At 46.2% G+C, this 12,099-nt stretch overlaps 1 protein-coding gene and 1 pseudogene across 2 annotated transcripts in view; one reads left to right on the top strand and one right to left on the bottom strand.

Moving 5' to 3' along the window:
- Nucleotides 1-12,099, top strand: part of cacna1ba (calcium channel, voltage-dependent, N type, alpha 1B subunit, a) — a gene marked incomplete at both ends in the record, with an annotated part of 174,332 nt that overhangs the window by 144,259 nt on the left and 17,974 nt on the right. The window contains 4 exons of the mRNA XM_083644732.1: nt 268-364; nt 2,460-2,565; nt 3,511-3,618; nt 8,541-8,656. Of these exons, the coding sequence (XP_083500858.1) occupies nt 268-364; nt 2,460-2,565; nt 3,511-3,618; nt 8,541-8,656 (427 nt within the window). The remainder of the gene's footprint in view (nt 1-267; nt 365-2,459; nt 2,566-3,510; nt 3,619-8,540; nt 8,657-12,099) is intronic.
- Nucleotides 4,419-6,536, bottom strand: LOC310783478 (elongation factor 2b pseudogene; annotated as a pseudogene). The gene has a single exon. The product of its transcript is annotated as an elongation factor 2b pseudogene (transcript).

Here is a 12,099-nt window from a genome sequence, read left to right on the forward strand (position 1 = left end):
CCTGTTTCCTCTCAGGGCTCCTGAGTTCCACAGCGATGCATCCCCGTGCCCCTCTGCCCCACATGGCGGCCGAGGATGGCATCCACCTTCCATCTCACTCTGGGAAATCTAAATAACAACAGATTTCTGTTTTTTGTTCTCTTCCTCTCCATTCTCCTCTGCTTTTTTTGGTTGTTTTCCTCCCTGTGTTCCTCTCCTCCTTCTCTAACTCCCCATCCTTCTCTATTTGGGTTTGTGTTCACCCCCTCCCCCCCCTACCCTGTGAAGTGGCCGTATCAAGTACCTCGATATGTATCAGATGCTGCTCCACATGTCCCCACCCTTAGGTTTGGGAAAGAAATGTCCGCCAAGAGTCGCCTACAAGGTAGACCCTCCTCTTCCTCCGCCCTCCCCCCACCCCACCCCCCTGTGCTCCACCCCATTTCTCCCATTGGCGTGAACGCAAGCCAATGTCTGTGCTCTGCCCATGTTCCCTCGTCTGTCCACTTTGTTCTGCTGGCGCTCTGATCTTTTTGCTGTAAGCCCCTCCCACTTATTCCTCTCCTTTACCCTGATTCTTTGGGCATAGCTGCTTATGTGGGCTAATAGCCAAGCTAGAGCTTCACACAGAAAGCCTACTGTATAGTATCGTGGTCTTTTTTCTGACAAGCCCCAAGTCAAGTAACATGTACCTAGAATACATAGAATGCACTCAACAACAGATTGATTATTTACTTCTTTGTAGAAATGATAAGAATATTAATGTCATACTGCATAAGTAACACTTTGTTTGTGCAGTCTCTAAAGATTTAAGTCGTATTAATTACAACAAACAAACAAACGTGCTCCCTTATGTAATTATTGCCCTTGAATGGTATGCCCTAGTCGGGGGGTTTATTTTGTGGAGCAGTGTGTGTGTGTGTGCGCGCGCGTGTGTGTGTGTGTGTGTGTGTGTAGCTTCTGTGCTTTTCTGTGGGAGAAATACTTTCTGTGTACTCTTTTCACTTTGTGGTTCTGTCTTTGCTGTCCATTCCTTTCCTTTTCATCCTTTCTCTCATCTTCTCTGTCTATCCACTGGTAGAATGTGTGTGTGTGTGTGTGTGTGTGTGTGTGTGTGTGTGTGTGTGTGTGTGTGTGTGTGTGTGTGTGTGTGTGTGTGTGTGTGTGTGTGTGTGTGTGTGTGTGTGTGCGCGCGTGTGTGCATGCCGCGCGTGCGTGTGTGTGTGTGTTAGGGCTGCACAACATTGATATAAAAATAATTCTGTGATTTGTTTTTTGTGCTGAATATTGTTCGCAATATGAATTGCAATCCATGTGGACAAAGCTTTTTGTTCACATTTTCTTTATTATCATGGAAAAATTGTACAAATAAAATTTTACTTTTATTTTTTAAGTTTTATTTTACTTCATATAAAGTAAAATATTGTCTCTAACATTAAAGTTGATTTTTTTTTAGATCAGCATTCTGTGTAAAACAGCTCTCCCTAGTCAATGTTCTAGTTGTCGTTGTCAATACTGTGACTTTGTTCTAGTTCTACTTCATTGTGCAGCCCTTGTGTTTGTGTGTATGTGTGGAGTGTGTGCACTGTGCACACATGCAAATGTGTGTGTGTGTGTGTGTGTGTGTGTGTGTGTGTGTGTGTGTGTGTGTGTGTGTATCCGTCCGTGTCCGTGCGTGCGCGTGCGTGCGAGTGTGTGTGTGTGTGTGTGTGTGTGTGTGTGTGTGTGTGTGCGCCTCAGCCCTCCCTTCTCCCCTCATCCAGACTCTGGTCCGTCTTACTTTCTGCACTGCCACTGATAGTACGTGTAGGTGAATGCTTTTTGTGTTCAGGGGAGCTCAACTCTTATAGCAACACTCACACAGCATCATGTACTGTATGCATGTAGGTGCCATTAGACTATGAACCAAGTCTTCCTGCTAAGGCTGCACAGGCTTTGTGGAATGGACACTCTCCTTATCGATAGCTTTGCACTGTAGATGCTACTGTACCACTCAAGTTGACGATTTCTAGGATGGCAACCACAGAGTGGAGCTCCTGCGATTGTTGAGGCACCTCCATGGTTATGTGTTACATTCCTCCTCTCACCTTTTTGTCTTGCACCGGTGCACTTTGACTTGCAGCATAGTGCATACTGTAGCCAATAGCAGTGAATGTGAATGTCCAGTTTGTCTCTTCTGTATGTACTTTGTCGAGGAGGCTTTTTGTGTGCTGAACCAAAGCTCAACTCTTTTTCTTTAACCAATGTGGCCAAATCTACACATATTCATCCAAATTCGCGAGCCAACTTGCGTGCATGCTATCAGAGAGTGAATATAGCTACTGTAAGTATTTCAATACTTACGATCCCAGCAGCACACAGATTGATTTCTCTGGGTTGACTTGTATGTTCTGGATTGGGCTCTGCACTGCAAGTCGGTCATCTGACATCTGACCACCCTGCCCCTCCCCCCCTCCTCCCCCCACTTCTCCTCTCCTCAGCGGCTAGTCAAGATGAACATGCCCATCGCTGATGACAACACCGTCCACTTCACCTCCACCCTGATGGCGCTGATCCGCACCGCCCTGGAGATAAAGCTGGCCTCAGGTCAGATACATACACCTTGCGTCACCCGGCAATAGAATAGATGTCAACTTAACTTGCATGTAAAGAGAGCCAAATTGTACAGCGCCCAGTTCCATAGCATATGAAGGAACAAGTGAATAGCCATGAACACTTTACTTGAAGTGGTATCATAAGCGGATTATATGTACATTACTTGTTCATTATAATCAGAGCATCATATAATAAACATAGTGTGCAAAAAGATGTACGCGGTTCAATATATTATTGGGCACATTATGTGTAGTTAATGACGTACATTAAACTACAATCTTCTGATGTTTTTCTGATGATTACATTGTAATTAACATTTACTTATGCCTTTAATGGGGTTACAGTCTGCTTCAATACGCTTCAAGTAAAGTGGTAGCCATTATAACTAGTACATAAAATACTGCATGAAAACTATGGTTAGACAAAAAAACTAGGTTTACTACATCAAAATTAAAACTCAAGGCTAGGTTTTCAGCATCAAAGACTTAAAACTAGGTTACCAAATATTGAATTCAATTTAAAAAATATCCCATCCTATATTTGGAGTACAAGATTTTATGTGCTGGAGTGCATAATTGAGCACACAGTCTCAGAACTTCCACTCAAACAAATCAGAATGTCACATTCAGCAGCCAGATCCTCCCAGGCAGAATGGCAGATGTGTTCAGGAGCCAGCTGCTACATTAGCTTTTTGTTCTGTCATCAAAGCTGGAAGTGAGTATGGGTCCTACTTGGACTCGTCAGAAGGCTTTGTGTTGATCCACTGGATCCTCTCTCTTGGCTTCACCGCCTCCATCTGCACTTTTACTGAGGAGGACTTCTCTTTTGTGCCTCACCTCAGGAGCGGACTCATTTGCTGCTTTGCTGGCTTTGTGTCATGAATGTAGAATGAAGCGGTGAGGAGGTTTTGTTGTTCTTCTCTGTGTGGATGTGCAGGCATGGTGGCGCAGCGTCTGTCTGATGCCGAGCTGAAGAAGGAGCTGTCCACAGTGTGGCCCAGCCTCTCTCAGAAGACCATGGACCTGCTGGTGACGCCCCACAAACGTAAGCATTTCATTGGTCCAAAGAGTTTGGAGAGGGATGGGGGCGGGGGGGGGGCTCGATCTCCTAAAATCGATGAGAAATTAATCTAGGATCCGATCATCTATGTACAGTATGTGCCGTATATGTATGTACATGTGCATGTATGCGTATGCATACATATGTGTGAATGTATATGCTGATATTATTTTGATGTTTTTGTAGCTTTTCTTAATTTGGTGTTTTGTAATGTCATTTAAATAAAAAATCATAACGTGGGAAAAAAAGCATATCAACTCAAATTACACAAATCAAGTGTTACACAAATTACACAAATCAAGTGTTGTGTTGTGTGTAACCACTTAAATGGAGAATCGGAGCAGTGGGGAGCTGTATAGCTTTACCGCACTGTTGTGATGAAACGAGAGCTGAGCCAGAAGCCAAAGCTCTCGATCTACTGGTCGATCTTGGATCCTACCCTCACCTATGGTCATGAAGGATGGGTCATGACCACATCAGGTCATTAGGACAATTAATCGCCCCTAATTACCAAATTAAAAAAATTCCAACTGCGTTAGGTTACCCACAGGGGGTGGTGCCCTTTGCACTTCCTGAAAGATTAAGCCCGATCGCATGTAAAATGGCATAGCTGTGGCCAAACACAATTCTGCTCACTCACACACACACACACACACACACACACACACACACACACACACACACACACACACACACACACACACACACTTCTAATTATAAGATTCATTCATGGTTTACATTTTTTACAAACTGTTTTTATTATTTTATTTATTACATCAATCCTTTTGGCAAACATTAGTGCTCATGGTGTTCTGTACAGTCCTGTCCCACAATGTGGAGGGAAATTGATGGAAGGAGAGGAATGAGAAGAGGCAAGTGGGAGCCAGGTTTTACAACTTGTCCAGGTAGTTGTCCAGAGCAGGGATGCCTTCTTTGAGCCCCTTGCGTTTGCGTATCTCGGCGACAATCTGGGCAGGCTTGCTTGAAGCTTCATTTGGGTCTCCCTTGAGCACCTCCCAGTGGTCAAACACACACTGTGGGAAGGCCTGGCCACCAGTGTTGGAACGCAGGTCAGCCGTGAAACCGAATGACTCGGTGACAGGCAGGTAGGCCTTGACAATGAACATGGGTGTTCCTATGACACGTGTTGGTTCCTCAAACACGTGTCCACGCTTCCTGTTCAACACACCGTAGATCTTTCCCACCACTTGCTCAGGACACTGGATCTCCACCAGGTAGATGGGCTCCATGAGTCTGGGCTCAGCGGTGAGCTGGCAGGCATACAGCACTCTGCGGACTGTGGGCATGATCTGGCCATCACTGCGATGGATAGAGTCCGCATGCAGCGTCACGTCATGGATGTCGAAGCGAACGGCACGCATGTTCTCTTCACAGAGGGCACCCTCCTTGCTTGCCCACTGGAAGCCCCTCACAACCTTGTCCTTGATCTCGTTAAGGTACTGCACTCCCTTGGTCACATCCACCAACAGGTTGGGGCCAGCTCCATCAGGTCCGAAGGACCAGATCTTACGGGCCTCTGTGACATCCCACTCGTGCTTGTCGACCAGATAACGAGCACGTTCTTTGAGCTCCTGATGATTGGAGACCTCACCCGTCTCGATGTCCTCTGCCAGGCCGTCTGGGAAGGGACGGGCCTTCATGAACAGGCGGTTGTGCTTGTTGGGGGACTTTGACAGACACATTACACTTGACACTTCACTCACGGTCTCTCTGTAGGACACCACAGGGTCAGATTTCTTAAGGGGAATGCATGCGTATTCATCCTCCAGATCCTTCAGGCAGATCTCCAGATGCAGCTCTCCAGCTCCAGCATTTGCAGCAGAGCTTCTCCGGCAGGCAGCCAGCAACGCATCACAGCCTTCAGCAGCGGCTTGCCCTCCTTCTCCTTGTCTGCAGTATCCAGCTTGATATCCAGCTTCTCTTCCAGCTTCTCAATCAGTTTGGCGGTCTCCTCCTTCTTGGAGTCCATGATGGCATTAAACACCATGAAGATGGGGTTTCAGAATGAGTTGGCAAAAGGTATGGGGCAGTTTACTGCCATCAGGTCGATTAGCAGTCTTGCTGAACTTGTTAGTATCTGGGTCATAAAACCAGTCACCCCACAGCTTCTTCATCATGTCTTCCACGTTCTTGCTGCGCTGCTCTGGTGACATGTTGGAGTTGCCCTTGGCAGTGAACTTGGCTGTATATATCTCAGCGCACTGCTTGAGAGTGAAGGCCCAGCCGTGGAGTCCAGAACCGAAGCCAACTGTACCAACGACTGGGTCAATCATGATGTTGCCCATGGGTCCACCCTCATCCTCTCCATATGTGGAGATGATGACGTTGACATTCTCAACAATGCACTGGAAGGTCTTGTAGAGCTCTTCAGGCTCACGGTGCAACTCCAGCAAGGCACGGTCCATCTTGTTTATCATCAGCACAGGCTTGATACGCTCAGCAATGGCCTGACGCAGCACTGTCTCTGTCTGCACACACACACCAGGCATGCAGTCCACCACGACCAGGGCTCCGTCAGTGACACGGAGAGCAGCAGTCACTTCTGAGGAGAAGTCAACGTGGCCTGGGGAATCAATCAGGTTGATCAAGAAACCGGCCCCATCTTTGGGCTGTTTGATGAAAGCCAAGTCGTTCTCACTCAGCTCATAGTACAGAGAGATGGCTGTAGACTTGATGGTAATGCAGCGCTCCTGCTCGTCTTTGCGCGTGTCTGTGAAACGGGTCTCTCCAGCATGAGCTGAGGCAATGATCCCAGCCTTCAGCAGCAGCGAGTCTGTCAGGGTTGACTTTCCGTGGTCTACGTGCGCAATCACAGATATGTTACGGATGTTGGCCTTCTTGTCCATGATGCCACGGATTTGGTCTACAGTAAAGTTCACCATTTTGACAGATGGTCTTGTAGAGACACTGCTCAACTAATGAGGTAATAGGCAGGGAAGAGCCACCGGCTTACTTATAGCCTCTGCGGAGAAGGATTTATGGCATCATTGATGACATCATCAGTGGGACCAAAATTTAAACAGAGAGAGAACAGAGAAACGTACTTGGCTGTTTCCATTGTAAATGGATTGTGAAATTATAAGAGATATTAAACACTTTTCCCACTTTTTTCTGCAGAAAATCAATGTATATGGGAATTTAGTAGTGTTGTTGACTAATGCAGGTCAAAATCCTGACATTTAGTGTAAATCTGAGGAATTCTTCAAAAGAGTAATAAACCCCAACTAAATGTTTGGTGAAGTCTGACACCTAATGGTGAAAAGCAGTGCTCTGAACTTGGGCGTCCTGGGCTCCATCCGAATAGTCACTACTCCTAACTCCTTTTCCTACCTTTTCCTTGACCTCGCCGGAAGTAAAACACGCAATGTTTCTCCCCTCCCCCCCTCCCTAGGTTACGTTAAGCTCCTCCTACTTGCTAACAAATTAATGTTTCGGTCACCAGTGGCGTATTGACCCCAGAGAAGCTTAATAATGTAGCCTATGTGGTGCAAAAACAAAACAAAACAAAAAAACACTGCATGTTTTGCTGCCGGTGAAGTTGTTTTTGTTTTTACAAACATCAACCCTGAGGAGTAGCCGGATTGGGCCGGTTTTCGGAAATATCGCGATATTTGGGAAATATCACAATTTTGAACATTTATTTTCAGAGGCTGCAGCAGGCTCAGTTTTAAAGCCAGAGTGAAGTTTCTGGTATCATATGAAACTAGAAGAGCTAAGGAATCGATTTGTACCAACCTTGTCATGCTAGTTTGTCAGGAAGGTATCTAAATAACACTCCAAACTGAGGCTACATTTTGGTGAGGGGGAAAAAAAAACATTTTCAAAGGGCTCCTCTTTTTCACAGCCTAATGTTGCCAGGTGTGTGTGTGTGTGTGTGTGTGTGTGTGTGTGTGTGTGTGTGTGTGTGTGTGTGTGTGTGTGTGTGTGTGTGTGTGTGTTTGTGTGTGTGTGTGTCTGTCTGTCTGTCCGTGTGTCCGTTTTGAACCAGCTAGTAGCCTTATATTGTCATTTAGCCTTTCTGCTGCTATTGCATGGTTAAATCAGCAAATTGTATTTTATTTGGGGGGGGGGGGGGGGGGTGTTGGTATACGCAGTGGAAGTGGTCCCTGGGAAATTTGGTTTGGTACATAGTGCTACTTGGACGGAAAAGTTTGGGAACCCCTGCAAAACAGTATTAGGCTGCCATCTTTTGTAGGAAATGTGCACCAGCTGACTGTGCTGAGACATTTCCAGGCAATCCTGTGTCAATGCTTCTTTTGTTTACCTTGAAAATCTATTTTAATTACTTAGTATGAATTAATCAAATCATCCACTGTAAGGAGTTCCTTCCTTAAAGCCCAACCACCAGGAAGACAAGCCGGCAAATATGAATGGGGGGATGAATGAGTCAGCAGAATTAATCCTCCCCTCCCCTCCCCTCCCCTCTCCTCGCCCCTCCTCTGTCCCCTCCTCTCCTCTCCCCTCCCCTCTCCTCTTCTCTCCTCCCCTCTCCTCGCCCCTCCTCTCTCCCCTCCTCCTCTCTCCTCTCCCCTCCACTCTTCTCTCCTCTCCCCTCGCCTTTTCTCGCCTCTCCTCCTCTCTCCTCTCCTCCCTGTTTCTCCTCCCCTCCCCTCTTCTCTCCTCCTCTCTCCTTCCATCTCCTCTCTCCTCCCCTCTCCTCTCCTCCCCTCTTCTCTCCTCTCCTCTCTCCTCCTCTCTCCTCTCTCCTCGCCTTTCCTCCTCCTCTACCCTCCCCTCTTCTCTCCTTCCCTCTCCTCTCTCCTTCCCTCTCCTCTCCTCTCCTCCCCTCTTCTCTCCTCCTCTCTCCTCTTCTCCTCTCTCCTCGCCTTTCCTCCTCCTCTACCCTCCCCTCTTCTCTCCTCTCGCCTCTCCTCTCCTCTCCCCAGCCAATGAGCTGACAGTGGGGAAGGTTTACGCCGCCCTGATGATCTTCGACTACTACAAACAGAACCGAGCCCGGAGGCTGCAACAGCAGCAGCAGCAGAGCGCCCAGGGCTCCCAGGTATAACACACACCGTAGACGCATGCACATACACACACATACTCACTCGCACACGCACACGAATGCAGCAGTGCAAACCTGCATGCACGCGGCCACACAATGATGTCTGCACGTATGCAACACAGATACATAGATGCATGCAGTGGTGGAACTTATATTCACATCTTTGAGCAATAGCACAGTGTAAAAATACTCTGTTACAAGTAACAGGTTACTTACCTTACTACCTACTTCGGTTACTTAGGTTAATTACTTTATATACTGCTGGGTAGCTATGAAAATATATTAGAATGTATTAGTCGATTTATATTTTGTATTGTTAATCTGAATCTGCAAAGTAACTATAGGAACTAAAGCTGTCAAACAAATGTAGTGGAGTAAAATGTATAATATTTCCCTCTGAAATGTAGTGGAGTATAAAGTAGCAGGAAATGGAAATACTCAAGTAAAGTACAAGTACCTCTAAATTGTACTTCATTAAATGCACTTACTTACATCCCACCACTGAATGCAATGCATGTGTAGCCGGTTCTATGCGGCCACACTGCGTTGTGTTCTGTGCACAATGACGACGGCGTACCACGACTGCAGGTGACGTTCTTTTATTTCTGCAACTGCAAGTTAATCAAACACAGCAAATGTCTTGGGTCAGCGACACACACACTGGTTTGCTCACTCCTCTCTGCAGTCCATGTGCAGACTCCAATTCAACAATTGAAATGCAACAACCATACAACAAAATATATACTACAGTATTTTCCATAAACAACAAAATAAAAATAAACAAGACAGAGATGCAATAACAATTATATGTAACAAGTGCAATCATTCACATACCTGCAAGTTAATCAAACACAGCAAATGTCTTGGGTCAGCGACACACACACTGGTTTGCTCACTCCTACAAGCCAAGAATGATAAAATACGTTCACCAACAAGGAAATAAAATACACACCTCTCAATGCTCAATTCCAGTCAAACTCCGCGAAAAATCAAAGAATAACATACAATAAACATGTGGCAACAACTCACTACATCTCTACAACGAAGCAAACAAACATTTTAGACTTGGACCAACGCTAGTTTCCAAACGGTATCAACACCATGACGCTACTCAAACATTGCGACTCACCTCTCTGCAGTCCATGTGCAGACTAAGGAAGTCGCGCAAAACCCTGCGACACCACAAGGCGGCACCAGAGCGACAGCGCGACGTCACAGAACAGCGCCAGATCAAACCAACTCATTCAATCATAACAAACCAAGGTGAGGGATTTTGGTAAAATAAATACATACAAACAGAAAAACGTACTTATAATAAATAAATGAAAATAAATATAATGGGGAAATATTGTTATTTTCTTTCCTGTTACATTCTCCCCTCCTTAATTTTGCCAAAATCCTGAACATAGAGACTTCAGTTCTAATGGCACGAGACCAAAATGAATCCCATCAATCTGGACCAAAATACCCATAGGAAGACAATCCTATTCACTGCATAGTAAGCAACCTGCAAAGCAGGTTCAGAGAATACAGAAGTTGATCAGGCCTCTGCCGCTCCTAGTACACATGATGCCTTGTACACCACATAAGACTTGGTACACCTCTCTGTCCCAACATGGACATTCTGACTCAAACCAAAACAAAGTCACTACTGATAATAAAAGGGGGAAAAAAATTAAATAAAAATTAAATATAAATACCAACTGCCTCTGTGTGAGTTTCTATACTTCGTCCCTCCCAAATAAGGTAAGTAAAGATTGAGACCTTTTGTTAAATGTGTCTACCATACCCCTTGTGAAAGGTTTCTGCACCATGTTTTCTATCAACCGGTTTACTGCTTTTACCGTCCTGCCCCCCCGCGTTGTGACCACCGGCCCCTTGTCCCCTGGCCCTTGGGTAAGTATGTTACTATCAGGCTTAGGTGCGGGAGTTGGAATGTTTGATGGTGTGGGGGTTGGAATGTCTGATGGTGTGGGGGTTGGAATGTCATGGGACTCTGCCTTGTCTGGGGCTGGAACATCGGCTGGAGGATCAACGTCGATGTCAACATCGATTCTACAGGACTCTGAGAAGTCAAGAGACCCAGGTAAGTCTGCTTCAGGTAAGTCCTCTTCATCCTGCATGCTTCTGTTGTCGACTGAATCAGACTGTGGCTCTGCATGAGTTGGCAGGTTAGATCCTCCTGGTGAGAAACTTGATATCTCCTCCACCTTTCTTGACTCAGTTCCATCCTCAGAAAACTCATCGCTATCATCATGTGATGCACATATCCATGCAGAAGTACGGCTTCCAGGGGCCTCGACTTCCAGGCTGTTCAAAGGGTCACCAGATTGAGATGACATCCCACTAGCCTTCCCTGGGATCATGTGATCATCGGCCTCGCTACTTGTTTGTTCTGGAACTGGTAGAAAGCTCACATCCAACATCAAGTTGCGGTGCACCACCTTGGTATTTCCGTTCTCATCTGCAACCTTGTATACGTGAGTCTGAGGGTTACGGTCTATGACGGTATAGGTTGTGGGTTGCCATTTATCCGCCAACTTTCTTTTTCCTCTTTCTGTTTTATTTGCGAGCAGGACTCGATCGCCCACTTCCAGGTGAGTTCCACGTGCTCTCTTGTCGTAACCAGCCGCCTGGTGTTTTTGTTGTTTGCTTGCATGCTGCTGAGCAATGCTGGCAGCCTCGTGGAGGTTTGTCATCAGTGTCTTTGCATAGGTCTTGTAGTCTACAACAACTGGATCTTTCATCACTTGCTTGAAGACCACGTCCACCGGGAGTCTAGGAACCCGGCCATACATTAAATAGAATGGGGCATATCCTGTTGTTTCGTGTGCCGTTGCATTGTAAGCAAATGTCAGAGTTTGTATTTGTTGTGCCCAATGTTGTTTAGCCTTCAATGGCAGAGCCCGAAGCATACTCCCAAGAGTCCTGTTAAACCTTTTGGTTGTTCCATTTCCCATGGGATGATATGCAGTTGTGCGTGATTTTGTGATGCCCGTCAAGCTGAGGAGTTCCGCTATCAGTTTGCTTTCAAAATTGGCTCCCTGGTCAGAGTGGATTCGTTCTGGGAAACCATATATGCAAAACACGTTATCCCAAAGCTTCTTTGCCACTTGTTTTGCGGTCTGGTTGACACAGGGGAATGCATGAGCCATTTTTGTAAAGTGGTCTGTTATGACCAAAACGTCAACTGTCTTTTGCTTACTATCTTCAGCACTCCAAAAATCGATACACACCAACTCCATGGGTGCAGAGGTTCGGATACTCTCCAGAGGTGCTCGGGCAGCAGGTTCAGGGGTCTTCGCCAGGATACATCGTTGGCAGCATCTGACATACTCCTTGACCTCCCTTTCCATCTGTGGCCAGAAGAAGCGTTGCCTGGCCAAATGTAATGTTCTAGCTTGGCCTTGATGTCCAGCTTGGTCATGTATTCCAGTCAG

Source organism: Poromitra crassiceps (genome assembly GCF_964638095.1).
Source record: "Poromitra crassiceps genome assembly, chromosome: 10".
NCBI lineage: Eukaryota > Metazoa > Chordata > Actinopteri > Beryciformes > Melamphaidae > Poromitra > Poromitra crassiceps.